This window comes from Balaenoptera acutorostrata, chromosome 21, assembly GCF_949987535.1.
Source record: "Balaenoptera acutorostrata chromosome 21, mBalAcu1.1, whole genome shotgun sequence".
Taxonomy (NCBI): Eukaryota; Metazoa; Chordata; class Mammalia; order Artiodactyla; family Balaenopteridae; genus Balaenoptera; species Balaenoptera acutorostrata.
The window spans coordinates 22,355,243-22,380,216 of NC_080084.1; the positions used below are offsets into that span (position 1 = coordinate 22,355,243).

General features: G+C 37.9%; 1 protein-coding gene across 1 annotated transcript in view; it reads right to left on the reverse strand.

Moving 5' to 3' along the window:
• Window positions 1-513: 513 nt before the first annotated feature.
• The window catches only part of ASAH1 (N-acylsphingosine amidohydrolase 1), a 40,638-nt gene continuing 16,177 nt past the window's right edge, over window positions 514-24,974 (reverse strand). Inside the window, exons 3-14 of the mRNA XM_007173991.2 lie at window positions 17,213-17,303; window positions 16,717-16,803; window positions 12,965-13,043; window positions 10,200-10,274; window positions 9,323-9,368; window positions 8,609-8,753; window positions 8,016-8,070; window positions 7,803-7,884; window positions 2,991-3,122; window positions 2,761-2,884; window positions 2,274-2,330; window positions 514-1,069 (exon numbers count right to left, since the gene is read on the reverse strand). Of these exons, the coding sequence (XP_007174053.1) occupies window positions 980-1,069; window positions 2,274-2,330; window positions 2,761-2,884; window positions 2,991-3,122; window positions 7,803-7,884; window positions 8,016-8,070; window positions 8,609-8,753; window positions 9,323-9,368; window positions 10,200-10,274; window positions 12,965-13,043; window positions 16,717-16,803; window positions 17,213-17,303 (1,063 nt within the window). The 3' untranslated portion in view covers window positions 514-979. The remainder of the gene's footprint in view (window positions 1,070-2,273; window positions 2,331-2,760; window positions 2,885-2,990; window positions 3,123-7,802; window positions 7,885-8,015; window positions 8,071-8,608; window positions 8,754-9,322; window positions 9,369-10,199; window positions 10,275-12,964; window positions 13,044-16,716; window positions 16,804-17,212; window positions 17,304-24,974) is intronic.

Here is a 24,974-nt window from a genome sequence, read left to right on the forward strand (position 1 = left end):
TAGCTACAGTCTTGCCCAACTGGCATACATTTCAAAACTGAAGGTCTGAAAGGTTAACAAGTCCTATCAGCACTTCTCATAGATTTCTGAAAAACATTTTTAGTAACTATACTTAGTTAAAAAAAATACATATTTGATCAGAAGGAAAAACTAAAAATCTATTTATTAAATGAATGATACTTATGAGAGTTTAAAATAACAGTTCATCTCCCATTTTCCACTAGTCTTTGACCTGCTTATTTACTATTGATTCATAGAACCCGGGACTGTTTTTGAAATGTATTTAATAACTTCCTGGGGTTAGTGGGTGGTAGGTTAATTATGAAAAAGGAAACACTTCAATTCTGAGTATAAAAGACTGCCTTGCATACCGGTTACTTCAAGAACCCCAGAAAGTACTTCTATTCAGTCAAAAGCCCTTGTGCTGCCCATGAAGAGAAACATACAGCTGAATGCCTGTCTCATCCCCCGCCAATCAAAATTAGTGAAATACACTGCTGTCACAGCAAAAACAATGGTATATTAATTTTAATAGTAAGAGCCGGGAAGAAAAGACAAAAACATACAAATACGTAGATAAAAGTGAAACACTGAATAATGTGGACTATTTAACTATTACACAGATGCACAGGATTCTGTGCTCACAGAGAATCTTGCTTTATTCCATGGGGGTGGGTCCCACAATAGTTTTAATTGCCCATCCCCATCCCCAAATGAATCAGACTGAAATGAATCACTAAATTCTGGATGACTGTTGCACTTCACTAAAAGGAGTTATCTGTATATAAGAAAAATCAACCATTACGGCAAAAACAGCCTGTGAATTGTAAACACACCAAGCAGGACAAGCTCACACCTGAAAGAGAACCTGCCCTGAGTCTCAGTGTTTGGAAGCAGATCAGACAGCTGTACTTCTCAGCCCCGTGTGAGCTCCCATCTTGATGTCATACAGGGTGCATCCTACAGGCCAGGTGTGTGCTCACCAACCTATACAGGGGTCTGGGCAGTCCCGCAGGTATGTTTCAAATTGGCCTTTGGTAACGTCTATCAAGGCTGTGTATACCGTCAGCTGAAAGAAAAGTTATTTTTACTTTAAGGATGTTTTCAATTCTAAGATGACCTGCCTCATATTAGCATTTCTTGTGGAATTGCTTATGAAGTTTCTTAACATTAAATAATTAATATATAATGTATATGTGAAAAGACACAAAATAAGTATCATATAATATAAAAATCCAAAAATTAATAAGTCAATAACAACTAAAACAACTGACTTCAGTAGAACCGTTACTCCAGGTCATGATATAAACAGGCGTGGGAGAGAATCTTCAGTTCTTTACAAGGTCTTAATTCTGAGCAGTATACTGCTTCACCACCAAAGCTTTAAGACTCACTTAACCCTCCTCAGTGCACAATTTACAAAGACTAACGGTGTACTATGGAGTCTAAACAGTTTAGCTTCAGCTATCCTTATCCTGAAAGCATTTCTCACGCAGTGAGGGAAACTATGCAGGCATGCAGAAGGCACACACCCAACTCCCACAGGATGTGTAACCCAACTGTGAGCTCACACGAAGATGGTGCGGGCAAAATGAGAAGTACGGCGGGGTCAGGGGGCATAAGGAAGGCTTCCCTCAGGGGCCAGGTTCTCAGTCACATGCTAATGAACAGGACAGTTTGTTCTGCCAGAGGTGATGGAAGCACACTGATTTTAGGGAGGGTTTAGGAAAAGGACCAAGGAAAAGAAGAGAAGGAACAAATGGGGAAAATCAGAGGAATCAGAAATACACAAGAAGGGGCTATTGGCTATTGGCAAATTGGATGATCAGGACACTTCTGCATATTTTAGCTATAGAGAAGGGATAAGATAAAAGGATGTAATAACGTTTAAGAGAAACCCTAATCCACTAAGAAAGAAAGCTGTCTGAAAACATACTTCAGACTTTGTCAAGTATCAGGTGCAGCATACAACATTCGATTCCCCACAGACGGAGAAGTCAAGACTGACATGCTAGACTCAGTCCAAATGCCATGTAAGTAAAGCTGGAAATAACACTCTGACCAAACTGGATTATCAAGCTGCAGTGACCAAGTTCTTTGTCACATTCCAAGAGTTACAGTTTTGGTCACACAAAAACATTTTAAAAAGCAGCCTTAAGCTGAACATGACTTGGGATTCTAGCTCTGATTAATCCAAGACAACAGGGAAAGATAAAACATGGGATCAAATTCTTTTCCTAAAAGCAAATTAATTAATTATTTTAAAAAAATACCTTGTTGAGGACAGGTTTTGTTGACAGGACATCGTACATGGTTGCAAATGAGATATTCTAAAACACAAAAATAGTTCTTTTCAGTACAATAAATACAGATGTTGGCAGCCTTATCCACACAAGTGGGTCATTAGACCAAGACATTCTTCAATCAACCTCCCCCCTCCCCCATAAAAGAATTTCCCTTGGGGTCACTGTTACAGGTGATGATTCTAATATATCACATTTTCTTTCTTTCTCTTCCTCCCCCCTTGAATTCTTGCCATTCAACTCCACAGAGTGGTGTCCAGCATTAACTAAGAAACAAAAAAGTACGGCAAAATTTTACTCTTTACATTAAAAATAAAACAGAAACTCGGTTGGGACTGTCCAGAGACAATGGCTAACAGGAGCTTTATAAATTCTTCAAAGGCCGATGAAAAATGCCAGAATGGAGATAACCTTTAATAGTCACCATTTCTTTCTGTATATGACACTGTGAATGTACCTCTTGGGTTGTCCGGTTTAGACACATCTTTGCAGGTGTTCTGCGATTATCAAGGAAGAAGGGATTTTTCCAACGGTCATAATTTGTTTGTACCACATACCATATACCCTGCTTGGGGTCGAGTCTAGATAAAAAAAGAGAGATTCCTCCTAGGTTTCATGCCTTAAACCTGTACATACGTCAGTCTATGCTTTACTGTCTGCTTATTTTGCTTTAACAAATGTACTTACTCATATATATCCAAAGACTGCACTCTGTCTCGTGTAATCACACAACCCTCCCCAGACTTGCTGCCTCCCAGGATAAAGTATGCTGGGGCCAATATCTTGGATTTGGTCAATATAGTCTTGGCTTCTTCATAACTATATAGAAACATTTGAAACAAAGGAAACATTTTTAGTTGACTTGGAATGGGAAATTTTTAGCTGTGGAAACAAATATCTGAGGAACACATTTTTTTTAAAAAGGATAGTGAACAATGGCTCAGGAAGAAACAATCCCTGACTCCTATGTGGTGAAACACTGAGATCTGAAATGTTCCCTCTAACCTGAAGGACAAAAAAAACGGTCTCAAGAGATCACCTTTCACCCTTACAGTCTATACCTTTCACTCAACAACAGAACTAGGAAAAATAATATAAATTTATATATATATTATATATATATATAAAATAGGTGATCACAAAGCACCAAGCTGATCTCCCTGTGCTATGCAGCTGCTTCCCACTAGCTATCTATTTTACATTTGGTAGTGTATATATGTCCATGCCGCTCTCTCACTTCGTCCCAACTTCCCCTTCCCCCTCCCTGTGTCAAGTCCATTTTCTATGTCTGCGTCTTTGTTGCTGTCCTGCCCCTAGGTTTGTCAGCACCATTTTTTAAGAAATATAGATTCCATATATATGTGTTAGCATACGGTATTTATTCTTCTCTTTCTGACTTACTTCACTCTGTATGACAGACTCTAGATCCATCCACCTCACTACAAATAACTCAATTTCATTTCTTTTTATGGCAGAGTAATATTCCATTGTATATATGTGCCACATCTTCTTTATCCATTCATCTGTCGATGGACACTTAGGTTGCTTCCATGTCCTGGCTATTGTAAATAGACCTGCAGTGAACCTTGTGGTACATGACTCTTTGAATTACGGTTTTCTCAGGGTATATGACCCAGTGGTATTGCTGGGTCATATGGTAGTTCTATTTTTAGTTTTTTAAGGAACCTCCATACTGTTCCCCATAGTGGATGCACCAATTTACATTCCCACCAACAGTGGAGGGTTCCCACTTTTCTCCACACCCTCTCCAGTATCTTATTGTTTGTAGATTTTTTGATGGTGGCCATTCTGACCGGTGTGAGGTGATACCTCATTGTAGTTTTGATTTGCATTTATCTAATGATTAGTGATGTTGAGCATCCTTTCATGTGTTTGTTGGCAATTTGTGTATCTTCTTTGGAGAAATGTCTGTTTAGGTCTTCTGCCCATTTTTGGATTTGGTTGTTTGTTTTTTTGATATTGAGCTGCATGAGCTGCTTGTATATTTTGGAGATTAATCCTTTGTCAGTTGCTTCATTTGCAAATATTTTCTCCCATTCTGAGGGTTGTCTTTTCATCTTGTTTATGGTTTTCTTTGCTGTGCAAAAGTTTTTAAGTTTCATTAGGTCTCATTTGTTTATTTTTGTTTTTATTTCCATTTCTCTAGGAGGTGGGTCTAAAAGGATCTTGCTGTGATTTATGTCACAGAGTGTTCTGCCTATGTTTTCCTCTAAGAGTTTTATAGTGTCTGGCCTTACATTTAGGTCTTTAACCCATTTTGAGTTTATTTTTGTGTATGGTGTTAGGAAGTGTTCTAATTTCATTCTTTTACATGTAACTGTCCAGTTTTCCCAGCACCACTTACTGAAGAGGCTGTCTTTTCTCCATTGTATATTCTTGCCTCCTTTATCAAAGGTAAGGTGACTATATGTGCATGGGGGTATTATGATTTAAATGAAGATTTTATTATACAAATTTTTCTTTTCTGTATGGGTGGGGATTTTTTTTTTAACACCAAGAAAAATTCATAGATGCCCTTCATAGGGGCACTATCCCCAGAACTTTTTAAATAAATCATTTCATTTTCTTACTATAAACATACACACACAAAACATGAAGAATTCCATGAGTGTGAAAGGTTCACCTAAGAAATTCTGAAATAGTTCCTCAGTGGAAGATAAAGCTGGGAAATATTTTAATATGAGTAATTTAAAGTAAACTATATTAAAAGGATCATACAGCATGATGCAAAGATGGTTCAACATCCACAAATCAATCAGTTTGATACACCCATTAATAAAATGAAGGATAAAAATATGATCATCTTAATAGGTGCAGAAAAAGCATCTGACAAAATTCAACGTCCATTTATTCAACATCTCAAAAAAGTGGGTATAAAGGAAACATACCTCAACATAATAAGGGCCATATATGACAAGCCCACAGTCAACATCATACTCGGCAGTGAAAAGCTAAAAGCTTTTTCTCTAAGATTAGGAACAAGACAAAGTTGCCCACTCTTGCCATTTTTATTTATTACAGTATTGGCAATATTAGCCAGAGTAATCAGGCAAGAAAAAGAAATAAAAGGTATCCAAATCAGAAAGGAAGAATTGGACTTGTCACTATCTGCAGATGACATAATACTCTATATAGAAATCCCTAAAGACTCCACCAAAAAAACTGTTAGGAATAATGAATTCAGTAAAGTTGCAGGACACACGATCAGTGTACAGTGGTTCCATACTACCAGAGAGAGAAATTAAGAAAACACTCCCGCTTACAATTACATTGAAAAGAATAAAATAGGGCTTCCCTGGGGGTGCAGCGGTTGAGAATCCACCTGCCAATGCAGGGGACACGGGTTCGATCCCTGATCCGGGAAGATCCCACATGCCGCGGAGCAACTAAGCCCATGAGCCACAACTACTGAGCCTACGCTCTAGAGCCCGCGAGCCACAACTACTGAGCCCGCGAGCCACAACTACTGAAGCCCGTGCGCCTAGAGCCCGTGCTCCGCAACAAGAGAAGCCACCGCAATGAGAAGCCCGCGCACCGCAACTAGAGAAAGCCCACACACAGCAACGAAGACCCAATGCAGCCACAAATAAATAAATAAATGTATATATATATATTAAAAAAATCTCTATAAAAAAGAATAAAATACATGGGAATAAATTTAACCAAGGAGGTGAAAGACCTGTACACTGAGAAGTGTAAGACACTGTTGAAAGAAGCAGAAGGAGACACAAATGAACAGAAAGATACTCCACTGTCATGGACTGGAAGAATTAATGTTAAAATGTCCAAACTACCCCAAAACAATCTACAGGTTCACGGCAATCCCTATCAAAACTCCAAAGGCATTTTTCACAGAATTAGAACAATCCTAAAATTTGTGTGGAATCACAAAAGGCCCTGAATAGCCAAAGCAATCTTGAAAAAGAAGAATAATTATATTCCACACTGTATTACAAAGCTATAGTAATCAAAACAATGGTACTGGCATAAAAACAGACACACAGATCAATGGAACAGAATAGAGAGCCCATAATTAATTTACGAAAAAAGAACCAAGAATATACATTGGAGAAGGACAGTCTCTTCAATAAATGGTGTTTGGGAAACTGGACAGCTACATGCAAAAGAATGAAACCAAACCACTATCTTACACCATACACAAAAATCAAAATGGATTAAAGACTTAAATGTAAGACCTGAAATCATAAAACTCCTAAAGGAGAACACAGGCAATAAGCTCCTTGACACTGGTCTTGGCAATGAGTTTTTGGATTTGACACCAAAACAAAGGCAACAAAGACAAAAATAAACAAGTGGGAATACCTCAAACTAAAAAGCTTCTAAACAAATAAAACCATCAACAAAATAAAAAGGCAACCCAGTGAATGGGAGAAAATATTTGCAAATCATATATCTGATAAGGGGTTAATATCCATAATATATCTGGAACTCATACCACTCAATAGCAAAAAAAAGACAACCTGATTAAAAAATGGACAGAGGATCCGAATAGACATTTTTCCAAAGATGGCCAACAGGTTCATGAGAAGGTGGGAAATGCAAATCAAAGCCAAAATAAGGTATCATCTCACATGTCAGACGGGCTATTATCAAAGAGACAAGTGGTAACAGTGTTGGCCAGGATGTGGAGAAAAGGGAACCCTTGTGCACTGTTTGTGGGAATGTAAATTGGTGCAGCCACTATGAAACCACGAGTATGGAGGTTCCTCAAAAAGCTAAAACCACCATTACCACCACCACCAATCCCACTTCTAAGTATTTATCTGAAGGACATGAAAACACAAACTCAGAAAGACGTCTGCAGCCCCACATTCACCGCAGCACTATTTACAATAAGCTAAGTTATGGAAACAACCTAAGTGTCCATCTAAGGATGAATGGATAAAGAAGATGTGGTACATATACACAAGAGTATTACTTAGTCAAAAAAAAAGAATGAAATCTTGCCATTTGTGACAACATGGATGGACCTTGAGAGCATTTTGCTAAATGAAATAAATCAGACAGAGAAAGACAAATACCATGTGATCACACTTATAAGTGGAATCAAAAAACAAACAAAGGAATTCATAGATACAGAGAACAAACTGGTGGTTGACTGGGGGCGGGTGGTGACAGGTGGGCAAAATGGGTGAAGGGTCAAAAGGTACAAACTTGCAGTTATAAAATAAGTCCTGGGGATGTCATGTATATCATAATGACTACAGTTAATAATACTGTACTGCATATTTGAAAGTTGCAAAGAAAGGAAATCTTAAAAGTTCTCATCAAAAGGAAGAAGAAATGTGTAACTATGTGCGGTGATGGACGTTAACTAGACTTACTGTGGTGATCATCATGCCATATATACAAGTATCTAAATATCTTGTAGTACATCTTAAACTAATATGTCAATCGTATCTCAAGAAAAAAATAAAATAACAAATATTAAATCTGATAATAAAGCAACCAGATTACCTTGTGCTGTTTTCCAGAACTGATCTAATGATGAACCCTATCCACTTGGCATCTTTCTTTCCCAAAATCCATTCTATGACACCTGGAAGAGATCAAACACACACAGTGTCACAGGTCCTAGAAGAGATTAAACTATTAACCAGAAGGCACAGTCTAGCCCTCCTCTTAAAACAGCTATGAAATTCCCATTTTATTTAAGAACTCTCTACTCACCCATAAAACCGCCATTTGTACTGAAACGCTCATTGAGCGTAAGACTAAATAGTCCCTGAAAAGAAAACAAAGCAACGTCAGAAACCTCAACCATCCTGTTTAAGGCCCTCTCACTGTGCCATTTTACACTCTTATATCAGGTCCTGAATTGGGGAATTGAGCCGGGGTAGGGGGAGAAAAATCAAACCCATGATACTATCACCTTCTGTTAACAGAGCTTTTTTAGAAGTTCAAAGCATTTTTCACATGTACTGTGTGAGGTAAGTAGGTGGGATGTTGTTGGCCACAATTTTCTGACCAGGAAACTTAAGTGCAGAGACTTAATGACTAACTTGCTTGAGGGGCAGACCCATGGCCAGATTCCAGATTTACACTCCCAGCCCTTGAGACCCACCACATGCTTTATCTCCACAAAAGGCTCCGAAACCTCCACTTCCTACTCTTCTCTACCACGTGAGCTCAAACCTAAGAAGGAAGGTAACAAGTACAATGCCATGAACTGGGGCTTCATATGCTTTCTAGATCCTCATTTCCTTAGACTCCACCTTTCGCAGAGAGCTACCTGTAAAATTATGTAACAATAGATTCCTTACTGGTTTGAATCCTGTTAACATGCCCACATAGCCAGCAAAGCCTGCCGCCTTGAAGACAGTTTTACTGTTTCTTTGGAAGTCCAAATTCACTGTTAAAGGTTTTAGTTCCTCAGTTACGACCCAGGTATTATTATTTACATTCCACCTACAAAAGACAAATTTCAGTGACGTTTAATAACAATGGTAATAATGATGAATATGATAATGATGGTCAGGCATTACACCATGTGCTTTATCTACCTAATCCCTAATGATCAATCCTCACAAGGATTTTTCAATACGGGTTGTTTTAGCCTCCATTTTCCACATGATAAAACTGAGGCTCAGAGAAGTTAAGTGACTCCCCCAACATGACACAGCCTATATTAGCAAACCCCAGGTTAGTATTTAGGTCTCTAATTACAAAGCCCTGTTATATTTTTTTCAGAAAGGTCAAGAAGACACATGAAATAGAATGCTACTCTTCCTTCTAAGCAATAAGCTAGACGTGCATCTAGGGCCTTCAAGCATGCTCCAGATTTCTGTTCACTGGGTGCACCTCAGCTACAAACTCTCAAATAACTGAGTAAGACCGTGCCCACCTGGTCTCAAAACGACGGAATCTGGGATCTCTGCTTCTGGTCATATTCTGGGAATGACTTGGGACTTACTTTTCATCAGTGTAATACAACCTACTCTTCTTAGGGACTGAGACACACCACATTTTTTACTTACCCAAGAAATACTCCAAAATCCATGTTTCGCGCATGTAGTAGATGACCTAATTCAAAGTAAGCAGAAGAGACATGTAACAGCAATTATGACAGTATGATTGATTCTAAACCAAAGCTGGACACTTAATTCTGGTTAAGTGATATTCCCAACTGTTCAATCCAACAATAAGAATTAAGCAGCATCTCATATCATAGGCTATAACAAGATCAAACTGCTGTCCCTGTCACATTGGCCAGATTCCCCCCCCAATACCTGAGAGCACAGGGTTCCAGAGAACTGAGACTGGAATATGGGACAAGGGTAGGCGGTCATTTTGTGGTTCACTATGACACAGTCCTACTCAGACACAGCTATCTCAGCCTCATCTAATGCAACTTACCAACATGTTTCCCTTCAGGGATTGTCACCTACAGCTATACCCAGAGTACAGGTCAAAAATAGAGTGAATCAGGGTAAATCATCCTGTGCCTTGTACACTGGGGACTTGTCAGGAAAAACATGGAAAAGTGAGCACAGGGTCCCTTGGCTGGAAAATGATGGGAGAAAGTCTGTCCTGCCCCTGTGAGTACTTATATCAAATCATAAATAGGGGTATAAGTAGACTATGAAGAATAGTAAGAATGTTTATAATCCTGAAACACTTCTTCAAAGAGTTTTGCATACCTGAATTAAACTTTAGTAGGCATTACAGTGGTCTTAAAATAAGAATAGCTTTCAATTCACTTTCAAAAACTTACCAAGGTCTGTAAAACCATATGCAACATGCACATGGTATTTACATAGTTAAGCCTGTATTTTACAAGTTCTAATTTCATTTATTTAAAGATTTTTCTTCTACTTTGTACCACCCACCTTCCCTCAGCACACGTTTATTTACCTTCTTTGTCTTCTGTTATTATTGAAGTACAAATGGTAAAAAATTCATAGAAAATATTGAATAAAATAATCTCTCCTATGAGAAAAGACAGGAAAATTTTGGTCAATATATAGAACCATGACATTGTTAGAAAATTCTTTTTTAAGAAAAGGTTGAAATATCATCGCCGTGTGAGTTTTTGCCTGGGCATACGTAAGTGTACGCAGACAGTCTGAGTGAGTCTGAATGGCTGGTTGGGTGGACATGTCTCACTAGCCTGTACTCTCTGCAGACTCAAGATAAAACGAGTCCCCAGAGAAGCAGCTATTGGACAAGCTGAACCCCTGGGCATGTTGGAATTATACGGCAACATAATGTTCACATTTTTCGTCAATATGCTTCATTTTAGTTTTCTTTGGAGGGCTCAAATATGATAATTTAATACATCTGGGTGTTGGTTGGATGCCGAAAATGTATTTTGCCCAGGTTTTTAGAGTGTGACTAATATTTCTAAGGTGAGAAAAGAGACAATAAAATAAGTGTTGAGCTGATCAAGAAATTCCATTGTAAAACATTTTAATTTTTGAACATTTTTCCTAACCTGTACAATAATGATACCACTCAGCCTTTAATTGGAAGGTATACAACATACTTTTTCTCTGTTCCATTTCATGTTAACATGTTAAGCTTAATATGTTTTTTGCCCACCCTAATGTTTATTTTATTTCCATTTGACTTCTATTTTGGTGAAATTCCACTCTAATTTTATTATGACTCATTGGTTAACCTTCTCAATCCATTTTTCTCTTGAGATATTTATACGTGGTATTCATTTGCTAGAGTCCTTTACATAATAAAGGAATTAAAGACATTTCTCATATAGACTGAAAAAATATATTTCTAGTATGTTAATTATATTTTTAAAGAAGCAAAAACAAAAAAAATCTAGCCACTTTTGTTGATAAATACTATTGATTTTTAGAAATTCTCAGTCATCTCTTGTAAAACCAAGGTATATAGAGTTTACTTAAAGTAACAACTCTATTGATTTGATGGCTTAAAAATAAAACTTTGGGGCGGCAGAAAAAGTCTTTTTCATTAAATTAAGTGCTATAAATTGGAAATGGAAATTTTAAAAATAGCTTCCAAAAACATCAATACTTAAGGATATAATGATTATGAAGAATATGATAAATGATATAACAAAGGATCTGATGAATGAATGATATGCAAGACCTCTTCCCTGAAAATAAAAAATACTGCTCAGAGAAATCAATAACCTAAATAAATGCTGAAATCTCATATACCAAGTTTGTGGCTTGGAAAACTCAGTATTATAATCCCACTGAAAATATCAGTAGGCTCTTTTGTCAAGTTGATTCTAAAATTTATGTGGAAATGCAAAGGGTCTAGAATACCTAAGAGAATTTTAAAGAAAAAAAGTTAGAAAACTTACACTACCTAATATTAAGACTTACTATAAAGCTTTAGTAATTGCAGTAGCATGGTATTGGTGTAAGGAAAGACAAACAGACAAATGAAACGAGGTGGAAAGTCCCCAAATAGAATCAGATACCTGCAATCATGTGATTTATATCAAAGGCACCACTGCAATTTACTGAGGGAATGATAGTCTTTTTAATAAACGGTGTTGTCAATTGGAAAAAACTTGAACCTTGATCCCTAACTCATACCATATGCAAAAGTTAACTCAAGATACACAATGGGCCTATATGTAAAAAGTAAACAAAAAACATACAGAAGAAAACATAGAAGAATATGTCTGGGGGTAGGCAAAGATCACTTAAATGGGCATAAAAAGCACTACCCATCAAAAAATTGAAAAACTGGACTGCATTAAAATTAAGAATTTCTGTTCATCAAAAGACACCAATAAGAAAATAAATGCAAGCTACAGTGTGGGAGAAGATGTTCGGCATACATATATCTGACAAAGGACCTGTATCAGTATACATATAAAGAATTCCTTCAAACCAATAAAAATGGGTATTAGATTTAACAAGCACAATGAAGGAAGGAGGGAGGGAGGGAGGAAGGGAAGAAGAAAGGAAGGAAGAAAGGAAAAGGTCAATAAACTGTTCAATCTCATTAGTCATCAGGGAAATGCAAATTAAACAATAATGGGCGAATATAACACACTCGACAAAATGGCCCAAATAAAAAAGACTGAGACTATCACGTGGAGAGTTAGCAAGTGGAGAAAACGAAAACTCTTGTACTAGGTTGACTGTCAGTGGGTACAGTCACTTTGGAAAACTGGCTGGCAGAGTGTACAAGGCTAAACATATAGCTACCCTATGACCCAGGACATAGCGCAGAGAAATGAGTGCGTATGCCCATCAAAGCACATGTACAAGAGTGTTCATAACTGCTTTATTCTTAATATCCCAAATCTGGAAACAACAAATATCCTATTCATACAATAGCCTACTACCTATAATGATAAGTGCAAGAAACCAGACAACAGTTCATACTGTTCGGCTCTATTTGTAAGACGTTCAAGAGGCAAAATTAATCTACAGTGAAGTCAGAATAGTGGTTAACAGAGGACTCAGAACTGTGTGAAAGTGCAGGATGGAGCGTGCTGGATTGCTGGAATTTATTTCTGTATCTTGTTCTGAGTTGTGATTACACGTATGTATGCATTTAAAAAATTCTACTGTATACTTAAGATCTGTGCACTTTATTGTATGTATATCATACCTCAATAAAAAAAATTTTAAGTACTTTATTCAATTTTTTAAAAGCTGTGAAGAGAACTTTACCTAAAGGTATTTCAGTAACTGCTGCAATCCCCTTCATTTCCTCCTCGAAAGGCCCAGGAAAGCTGCCAAGTAGACCAGGCTGAAAAACAAATACATTAACAGTCATTCAGCCTAAAGTGTGGCTTTGAGATTTGGTTCTTTTACATAGAATTTGTACTAGCTATTGCTGCCATAATAGGTGATCAAAGCTTACTTTTGAAAGCACTTTCACATCATGTATTTCTAAAAGATTCTATGTAATACTCAATATTGGGCCCCTATAATTCTTGCTTGTGTACCCCATAAACTCATCTCAAGTACTAGGCAGAGACCTATGATTCTCAGATTGTTTTTTCCTGCCTTACAGTTCACCCTATTCTCTAGAGAGATGAACTGGAGTAATTCCACTTGGATGTCCTAACATGGCTCACAACACAGACACATCACAACAAGCCCTCCTCATCTCTGCTCAAACTTGCCCTCCAGCCATTAGCGTCACACCCTCATTACTGCTGTCCTTCCTGAACCGTGGTTTCGCTTTCTGAGGTTCCAGTTACCCGTGGTCAACCACAGCCCAAAAATATTAAATGGAAAATCCCGGAAGTAAACAATTCATGAGTGCTAAATTGCATGCCATTCTGAGTAGCACGATGAAATCTCCTGCCATCCTACCCTGTCCCACCTGGGGTCCCCAACCACTGACGCTGTCTGCTCCTGACATTCAACCATCAGCTTTGTCATGGCTTGATGATCCAGGATCACCAGAAGCACATGCTCCTCCTTCTGAAGTAATGTCAGGTCACTAGTAGCCTAATGGTACGTCACAATGCCCACTTCATTCACCTCACGTCATCTCATCATGTAAACATTGAATCATCTCACATCTCACAAGAAGAAGGGTGAGTACAGGACAGTACGACAGCTTGAGAGAGAGAGCACATTCACATGACTTTTATTACACTGTACTGTTATAATTGTTCTATTTTATTATTAGTTGTTGTTAATCTCCTACTGTGCCTAATTTAAAAATTAAACTTATAGGTGTGTATTTATAGGAAAAAAATAAAGTACACATAGGGTTCAGTACTATCTATGGTTTCAGGCATCCACTGGGGGTCTTGGAATGTATCTCCCAAGGATGAGGGGTACTAATGTACTAGTCCCTTCCCACACTCATAGCAACAAATCTGTATTCTAGTGATTCACAAAACATTTGTCATGGTTAACAGCCAATTTTAGGCTGAGATGCATTACCACATCCTGTTAGCAAACAATGGACACATGAGCAAATTCAATGGTGGACATACATACTTTTTTTGCATGGTTTGATTTATATACATTATTAAGTGATTACCAAAATAAGTTCAATGAACATCCATCATCTCATATAAATATAAAATACAAAAAAAAAGAAAAAAATTTTTTTCTTGTGATGAGAACTCTTAGGATTTTCTCCTTAACAACTTTCATATGTAACACACAGCAGCGTTAATTACAATCATCATGCTGTACATTACATCCCTAGTACTTATTTATCTTGTAACTGAAGTTTGTACCTTTTGAACACCTTCATCCAATCCACCTTCCCAAATCTGATCTCTTTTTCTACGAGTTACTTTGTTTTTGAAGTATAATTGACCTACAACACTATGTTAGTTCCCAGTACACAACAGGGTGATTCAATATTCTATACATTTAAAAATGATCCAGTCTAGTTTTATCTGTCACCATAAAAAGATGTTAAATTATTATTATTAATTATATTCCCCACACTGTGCATTTTATACCCATGACTCTTTTATTTTGTAACTTTAAGTTTGTACCTCTTAATCTCCTTCACCTGTTCCTCTCCTCCCCCCAACCCCTCTTCCCTCTGGCAACTACCTGTTTATTCTCTGTATGTATGACTCTGTTTCTGTTTTCTTAACGTTTGTTCATTTGTTTTGTTTTTTAAATTCCACATATAAGTGAAAACATACAGTATCTGTCTTTCTCTGACTTATTTCACTTAGCATAATACCGTCTAGGTCTTTCCATGTTGTCGCAAATGGCAGGATTTCATTCTTTTTTACGTCTGAGTATTATTCCATTGTATGTATATATACGCCACATCCTCTTTACCCATTCATATATACTTTTATTCTCAACTGCAACTATTCACTAACAATTAGATCAAGAATTAAGCTTACAGCCCCTTGCTAAGATAATGTGTTTAAGGTTCGCAAGTCTCATTTTTCACCAACTTGGTATTTATATGTAATGTAATCTAACTAAGCAAATCATTTTTCCACCTAGGAATTCAAAGCATTGCACAAGTGGAATACTCCTGCCAATTTAACAAATGAAAATGACTTACTGAACATTTGTTTACCATTTTTTACATGCAAGCACTGGGCTTTACATACAGTAAGTCATTTAACCCTCACAACCACCATATGAAATATGTATTATTAGTAAATTCTCCCTGGTGAGAAATCTGAAGTTGCATATGTTAAGAAACTTGTCGAAGGACACACAGCTAGTGTGTGACTGATCTAACCTTAAAATCCAATGTTTAAAGAACAAACAAAACCCCTAATGTCTGATTGCGAAGTCTGGGCACCTAGACCTTCTGCATGCTGCCCTCCCTGCTGACACGCAGGTTAGGGGGATTAGGGCACCTGGGGCATCTGGGGGCCTCTTCTGCTACTGCTTCTGCCAACATTTGTATTTTGGGGAAGGCTGGTGAGTATGAACACAAAGGATAGCCTTAATCAAAGGCTCTGAGAGCATAAACATGAGGAATAACAGGTTTGGTGGCTGGCAGGTTCAAGTGTCATAGGGATGGTGTGCCCATAACGTCCAGCCTCTAGGACAATGATTCTCGACCAGGGATGGCTTTTCCCCCAGGGGAGATCTGGTGAAGTCTAGAGACATTTTTGGTTGTCACAACTGAAGGGGTGCTACTGGCATCCAGCGAGTCGAGGCCAAGGGTGCTGCTCAACATCCTACAACGCACAGACAGTGCCCACAACAAAGTGTTACCCAGTCCCACGCCATCACTACTGAGGTTAGAACAGCTGCCCTAGGGCCTCAGGTTCCTCCCCAGTCCTTTGCACCCTGCCAGCCGGCAAGGGCCCCAAAGCAAAGACTGAAAGAGGATGATGAGGATCTCTCTGGGGGTTCTAGGGGCCAGGCCCTAGATTTTCCACTGGTTTCATCTAAATAAAAAAAGGGTCTGAGAAATGGAATCTTCCTGCATGACCAAGAAATGAAATGGTCTGGTGAATGCACAAAGACACGAAACACACAACCCAAGTGCGTTTCAGTGGTCACAGCTACTGAGGGGCAGGGCTGGGCTGAGCATGTCATTTGTTCGTATCTAGAACATCTCTCAGTGTCTTGACATACTCAGGCAGAGTACTTAAGAAAAACCCCAAATTTTCAATAGTGAACTTGCAAACCTAAGTACACATAACAGAAGGAAATGCTGTCCTCCCAGATGAAACATGGATATTTGCCCAATGCTCTGTAAAACAGTTCATACTTTTATAAAACAATGAAGAGCAGCTAACTGCCAACATTTGCCACGCTATTTTATGTCGTCCTATTACTGTCATATTACCAAGCCCCAGAATTTTAAGTCCCTCTGAAGTTTTGACAGTAGTCTGGAATAAAAGCAAACTTGTCCAAATTATGCCTTTAAATAAATAACAGAGCCTTTGCTGAACTCTTGTGTGTATATGTGTACCTGTGTGTGTTTAACATTTACTGTAGGAAATAATATTTCTTACCAACTTTTGATCCACTAACTGCACAATTTTTCCACTTGGCTCAAATGCATTTATCATATTTTTCAGGTAATTCACTATAACTTTTAGCTGAAAAATAAATTTAAAAATTGATAAGAGACATAAAGAAGTGTTGACATTTAAGATTAATACTGGTATAATGAAAACAGATATAGACCTTTTGACTTACCCATATGCAGCTAAATAAAGGAGTACTATTTAAAAACGTATACGTAAACACATCTTTAACATGACATTTGATTAACCATTTAGATGATGCATATGATATGAGATAAAGAAACAAAGGCAAAGGCTAGTAAAAAGAGCAAGACGCTACAGAGAAATGACATCTTTCCTCTACTATCATTTATTGTAAATGGCAGAGAACCATGGAAAGCAGATTCTTAAAATACTTGGTACATAATATCATGACGTGTTCTTTCAAATGCAATTATATCCAGTAAAGTCAGAAACAAAAGATTTAAGAATCATAGCATACCGCTGGTGCCTTGTCAACCATCAATTCATGCCATCTTTTGTACGGTGGTAAATCGAGATTTATAGTGTACCACGGAACTGGACCCCTATAGCTGTAATGAGAGGGGTGTCATCTTGAAATGTTAAAAGCAGTTTTTTGATGATGGTTAGATAGTTACATCCATATGGGTATGTTAGAGACACATTCTTAATAACAATAGAGAAACTGGTACTCAAACCAAAACTCGCAAAAAAAGCTCATTTCCCACGCAGTGCTTCTGCCCTATGTTGTATATACAATCACAAGTCATTTTAGAAATCCTAGAATAGAATTATATGTTCTAGAAGGTTAATGTGTCGTGGTGATAGGCAAAATAATCAACTTTGGCTCAAGAGCTATACGTAACCTGAATATCACTGCTAGAAAATATCTGCCCTTTTTTCCCTCCTAAATCTCTACGAAGATTTAGTCTAGGCTCTGGGCACTTCTCCAGTTGGTTTCCCAGTCTCAGAATTCCCTCTTAGACAGTCTAACACTACTGTCAAATCACTGACTCCAGCGCTGGCTTCAGTAAGGTCACTTTTTAAGCCCCCAGAGTGGCAACACAGTGTATGAGTTTCCCATGACTGGCTTCAAGAAACTTCACTATTCCCTCGGTCATGCTACTCTTCCTACTGTACTCCCTCTCTTTCCTCTCTTCTCATTCTTCTGTAGTAAGTCCAAGCCCAAGCACTGTTTGATCATACCCATTCCCCAAAGTCCTACTCCTCAGTTTACACACAGCAATTTCTACTATGAGGATATAGCAACATCCACTCCCGTACCCGTGGAGCTGGGCCGTATTCCTGACGGATGAACTCTACAACTATTCTCTGTCGCCATAGAAACGTTATCTTCTGGCACTTGTTACTGAACTGAAATAGCCTCTAAGGGAGTGCCAGTCAGTGACTGATCAGCTTAAAGTGGCCTAAAAATAGCCAGCATTTGCTCCCTTACTGCCCTGCTCCAGAGAAGCAGAGGTGAGGTCTGGTGGGTACTACAGTGTTACCAGGCTCTTAAACATACAGACATAAATCCAGACTTACGTGCACAGTGGGGATGGGTTAAGGGAGTATGAGTTAGTCCCTAAAAGTCAAGAGTTGGGGTCCTATCTATACTTCTAGAGTCATGAATAATTATTTGATTCACACTGCTGAGCTTGGGCCCTGGGTGTATGTATACGGTTCTATGAAACTGTTAACCAGAAGCCACTCACGCTGTGATTTAGACAGAAAAGGAAAGCACATGCAATTCTGGAAACATACATGTAAACCAAATCACAAGATTGAATTTTGTTTTTCTCAAAGCACTTTCAACCTCCCATTTCCTTAGTAGTTGATCTCTATATTAAATACTGTAACACTTAAATCCCAGAAAAAAGCTTTATATAAAAACAAATGAATTCAACTTCTAACCGTAATTTCACACGTGAAATTCTGTCCCACAATTCAGTAAAATAATGACTGTTCCTCCTGTTATGGCAGGGGCTACAACCCCCTCGCCTCTCTGCCAGCACACGTTTGGATTTCCGTGTCTACTAGCAATGGTAAGTCAGCGGCCCCCTGGAGGCAGGCACTTTGGTGGCACTGTCATAAGATACGTGTTCTACCTGTGAACTCCAATCAGCTGCTTCTCCCCGCGTAACTTCCAACAAAACCCAAACCATGTCCCTGTATCTGCCCTAAACTCCTGGTTCTTTTTCAGTCTAGGATTCCAAAGAAGAAATGGAGAGGACAAACTCATTACAGCAGAGGATTATGATTAAGTGGGGATGGGAAGACCCCAGAAGCCTCTCTACAGTAAAATCTCCACTCATCAGAATTCTTTGACAAAACCGTTATTAATCTGATTAAGAAAATTATTTTAATAGCTAAAGCTTACTATGATTTTGGCTAACTATAATCCCATGTTTCACTTCTCATTCAATACTTTTCTAAAATATTTCAGTATTTAACATCTGTACCTCAATTTCCTAGAGAAATAAAGAGTATTTACCTTATGAGAGCAGTGAAGATTACATGAAATATGCAAAAAATACTTAGCAGCATCGGTATTTATTTATCTATTAAGGCTGTGCCGTGCAGCACGTGGAATCTTATTAGTTCCCCAACCAGGAACTGAACCTGTGCCCCCTGCATTGGGAGCTCACAGTCTTAACCACTGGACTGCCAGGGAAGTTCCACAGCATTGGTTTTTTTTTTTTTTGAATTTTATTTTATTTATTTTTTTATACAGCAGGTTCTTATTAGACATCAATTTTATACACATCAGTGTATACATGTCATTCCCAATCTCCCAATTCATCACACCACCATCCCCACCCCCCCGCGGCTTTCCCCCCTTGGTGTCCATATGTTTGTTCTCTACATCTGTGTCTCAACTTCTGCCCTGCAAACCCGTTCATCTGTACCATTTTTCTAGGTTCTACATACATGCGTTAATATACGATATTTGTTTTTCTCTTTCTGACTTACTTCCCTCTGTATGACAGTCTCTAGATCCATCCACGTCTCAACAAATGACCCAATTTCGTTCCTTTTTATGGCTAATACTCCACTGTATATATGTACCACAACTTCTTTATCCACTCGTCTGTCGATGGGCATTTAGGCTGCATCTATGACCTGGCTATTGTAAATACTGCTGCAATGAACATTGGGGTGCATGTGTCTTTTCGAATTATGGTGTTCTCTGGGTATATGCCCAGTAGTGGGATTGCTGGATCATATGGTAATTCTATTTTTCATTTTTTAAGGAACCTCCATACTGTTCTCCATAGTGGCTGTATCAATTTACATTCCCACCAACAGTGCAAGAGGGCTCCCTTTTCTCCACACCCTCTCCAGCATTTGTTGTTTCTAGATTTTCTGATCGTGTCCATTCTAACTGGTGTGAGGTGGTACCTCATTGTAGTTTTGATTTGCATTTCTCTAATAATTAGTGATGTTGAGCAGCTTTTCATGTGCTTCTTGGCCGTCTGTATGTCTTCTTTGGAGAAATGTCTATTTAGGTCTTCTGCCCACTTTTGGATTGGGTTGTTTGTTTCTTTAATGTTGAGCTGCATGAGCTGTTTATATATTTTGGATATTAATCCTTTGTCCATTGATTCGGTTGCAAATATTTTCTCCTATTCTGAGGGTTGTCTTTTCATCTTGTTTATGGTTTCCTTTGCTGTGCAAAAGCTTTTAAGTTTCATTAGGTCCGATTTGTTTATTTTTGTTTTTATTTCCATTACTCTAGGAGGTGGATCAAATAAGAACTTGCTGTGATTTATGTCAAAGAGTGTCCTTCCTATAAGAGTTTTCCTCTAAGAGTTTTATAGTGCCCGGTCTTACATTGAGGTCTTTAATCCATTTTGAGTTTATTTTTGTGTATGGTGTCAGGGAGTGTTCTAATTTCATTCTTTTTCATGCAGCTGTCCAGTTTTCCCAGCACCACTTATTGAAGAGACTGTCTTTTCTCCATTGCATATCCTTGCCTCCTTTGTCACAGATTAGTTGACCATAGGTGCGTGGGTTCATCTCTGGGCTTTCTATTTTGTTCCATTGATCTATGTTTCTGTTTTTGTGCCAGTACCATATTGTCTTGATTACTGTAGCTTTGTAGGATAGTCTGAAGTCAGGGAGTCTGATTCCTCCAGCTCCGTTTTTTTCCCTCAAGACTGCTTTGGCTATTCGGGGTCTTTTGTGTCTCCAGACAAATTTTAAGATTTTTTGTTCTAGTTCTGTAAAGTGCCATTGGTAATTTGATAGGGATTGCACTGAATCTGTAGATTGCTTTGGGTAGTTTGGCCATTTTCACAATACTGATTCTTCCAATCCAAGAACATGGTATATCTCTCCATCTGTTCATATCATCTATAATTTCTTTCATCAGTGTCTTATAGTTTTCTGCATATAGGTCTTTTGTCTCCCTAGGTAGGTTTATTCCTAGGTATTTTATTCTTTTTGTTGCAATGGTAAATGGGAGTGTTTCCTTAATCTCTCTTTCAGATTTTTCATCATTAGTGTATAGAAATGCAAGAGATTTCTGTGCATTAATTTTGTATCCTGAAACTTTACCAAATTCATTGATTAGCTCTAGTAGTTTTTTGGTGGCATCTTTAGCATTCTCTATGTATAGTATCATGTCATCTGCAAACAGTAACAGTTTTACTTCTTCTTTTCTGATTTGTATTCCTTTTATTTCTTTTTCTTCTCTGATTTCCATGGCTAGGACTTCCAAAACTATGTTGAATAATAGCGGTGAGAGTGGACATCCTTATCTCGTTCCTGATCTTAGAGGAAATGCTTTCAGTTTTTCACCATTGAGAATGATGTTTGCTGTGGGTTGGTCGTATATGGCCTTAATTATGTTGAGGTAGGTTCCCTTTATGCCCACTTTCTGGAGAGTTTTTATCATAAATGGGTGTTGAATTTTGTCAAAAGCTTTTTCTGCATCGATTGAGATGATCATATGGTTTTTATCCTTCAATTTGTTAATATGGTGTATCACATTGATTGATTAGCATGTATTGAAGAATCCTTGCATCCCTGGGATAAATCCCACTTGATCATGGTGTATGATCCTTTTAATGTGTTGTTGGATTCTGTTGGCTAGTATTTTGTTGAGGATATTTGCATCTATATTCATCAGTGATATTGGTCTGTAATTTTTTTTTTTGTAGTATCTTTGTCTGGTCTTGGTATCAGGGTGATGGTGGCCTCATAGAATGAGTTTGGGAGTGTTCCTTCCTCTGCAATTTTTTGGAAAAGTTTGAGAAGGATAGGTGTTAGCTGTTCTCTAAATGTTTGATAGAATTCACCTGTGAAGGAGGTAAGGGGGGTGGATAAATTGGGAGATTGGGATTGACATACACACTACTATATATAAAATAGATAACTAATAAGGACCTACTGTATAGCACGGGGAACTCTACTCAATACTCTGTAATGGGCTATATGGGAAAAGAATCTAAAAAGACTGGATATATGTTTATGTATAACAGATTCACTTTTCTGTACAGCAGAAGCTAACACGACATTGTAAATCAACTATTCTCCAATAAAAATTTTTTTAAAAATTAAAAAAAAAAAAAAAAAAAAAAAGAATTCACCTGTGAAGCCATCTGGTCCTGGACTTTTTTTTGTTGGAAGATTTTTAATCACAGTTTCAATTTCATTACTTGTGATTGGTCTGTTCATATTTTCTATTTCTTCCTGGTTCAGTCTGGGAAGGTTATGCCTTTCTAAGAATTTGCCCATTTCTTCCAGGTTGTCCATTTTATTGGCATAGAGTTGCTTGTAGTAGTCTCTTAGGATGCTTTGTATTTCTGCGGTGTCTGTTGTAACTTCTCCTTTTTCATTTCTAATTTTATTGATTTGAGTCCTCTCTCTCTTTTTCTTGATGAGTCTGGCTAATGGTTTATCAATTTTGTTATCTTTTCAAAGAACCAGCTTTTAGTTTTATTGATCTTTGTTACTGTTTTCTTTGTTTCTATTTTATTTATTTCTGTTCTGATCTTTATGATTTCTTTCCTTCTGCTAACTTTGGGTTTTGTTTGTTCTTCTTCCTCTAGTTTCTTTAGGTGTAAGGTTAGATTGTTTATTTGAGATTTTTCTTGTTTCTTGAGGTAGGCTTGTATTGCTCTAAACTTCCCTCTTAGAACTGCTTTTGCTGCATTCCACAGGTTTTGATCGTTGTGTTTTCATTGTCATTTGTCTCTAGTATTTTTTGATTTCTTCAGTGATCTCTTGGTTATTTAGTAACATATTGTTTAGCCTCCACGTGTTTGTGTTTTTTATGTTTTTTTCCCTGTAATTGATTTCTAATCTCATGGTGTTACGGTCAGAAAAGATGCTTGATATGAGTTCAATTTTCTTAAATTTTACTGAGGTTTGATTTGTGACCCAAGATATGATCTATCCTGGAGAATGTTCCGTGTGCATTTGAGAAGAAAGTGTAATCTGCTGTTTTTGGATGGAATGTCCTATAAATATCAATTAAATCTGGTCTCTTTTGTCATTTAAAGCTTGTGTTTCCTTGTTAATTTTCTGTTTGGACAATCTGTCTATTGGTGTAAGTGAGGTGTTAAAGTCCCCCACTATTATTGTGTTACTGTCGATTTCCTCTTTTATAGCTGTTAGCAGTTGCCTTATGTATTGAGGTGCTCCTATGTTGGGTGCATATATATTTATAATTGTTATATCTTCTTCTTGATCATTATGTAGTGTCCTTCCTTGTCTCTTGTAACATTATTATTGTAAAGTCTATTTTATCTGATATGAGTATTGCTACTCCAGCTTTCTTTTGATTTCCATTTGCATGGAATATCTTTTTCCATCCCTTCACTTTCAGCTTGAATGTGTCCCTAGGTCTGAAGTGGGTCTCCTGTAGACAGCATATATATGGGTCTTGTTTCTGAATCCATTCAGCAAGCCTGTTTCTTTTGGTTGGAGCATTTAATCCATTCACGTTTAAGGTAATTATCGATATGTATGTTCCTATTACCAGTTTCTTAATTGTTTTGGGTTTGTTTTTGTAGGTCCTTTTCTTCACTTGTGTTTCCCACTTAGAGAAGTTCCTTTAGCATTTGTTGTAGAGCTGGTTTGGTGGTGCTGAATTCTCTTAGCTTTTGCTTGTCTGTAAAGCTTTTGATTTCTCCATCGAATCTGAATGAGATCCTTGCTGGGTAGAGTAATCTTGGTTGTAGGTTCTTCCCTTTCATCATTTTAAGTATATCATGCCACTCCCTTCTGGCTTGTAGAGTTTCTGCTGAGAAATCAGCTGTTAACCTTGTGGGCGTTCCCTTGTATGTTATTTGTCGTTTTTCCCTTGCTGCTTTAAATAATTTTTCTTTGTCTTTATTTTTTGCCAATTTGATTACTATGTGTCTTGGTGTGTTTCTTCTTGGGTTTATCCTGCCTGGGACTCTCTGCACTTCCTGGACTTGGGTGGATATTTCTTTTCCCATGTTAGGGAAGTTTTTGACTATAATCTCTTCAAATATTTTCTCTGGTCCTTTCTCTCTCTCTTCTCCTTCTGGGACCCCTATAATGCAAATGTTGTTGCGTTTAATGTTGTCCCAGAGGTCTCTTAGGCTGTCTTCATTTCTTTTCCTTCTTTTTTCTTTATTCTGTTCCACAGCAGTGAATTCCAGCATTCTGTCTTGCAGGTCACTTATCCATTCTTCTGCCTCAGTTATTCTGGTATTGATTCCTTCTAGTGTAGTTTTCATTTCAGTTATTGTATTGTTCATCTCTGTTTGTTGGTTCTTTAATTCTTTTAGGTCTTTGTTAAACATTTCTTGCATCTTCTCGATCTTTGCCTCCATTCTTTTTCCAAGGTCCTGGATCATCTTCACTATCATTATTCTGAATTCTTTCTCTGGAAGGTTGCCTATCTCCACTTCATTTAGTTGTTTTCCTGGGGTTTTATCTTGTTCCTTCATCTGGTACATAGCTCTCTGCTTTTTCAACTTGTCTATCTTTCTATGAATACGGTTTTTGTTCCACAGGCTGCAGGATTGTAGTTCTTCTTGCTTCTGCTGTCTGCCCTCTGGTGGATGAGGGTATCTAAGAGGCTTGTGCAAGTTTCCTGATGGGAGGGACTGGTGGTGGGTAGAGCTGACTGTTGCTCTGGTGGGCAGAGCTCAGTAAAACTTTAATCTGCTTGACTGCTGATGGGTGGGGCTGGGTTCCGTCCCTGTTGGTTGTTTGGCCTGAGGCGACCCAACACTGGAGCCTTCCTGGGCTGTTTGGTGGGG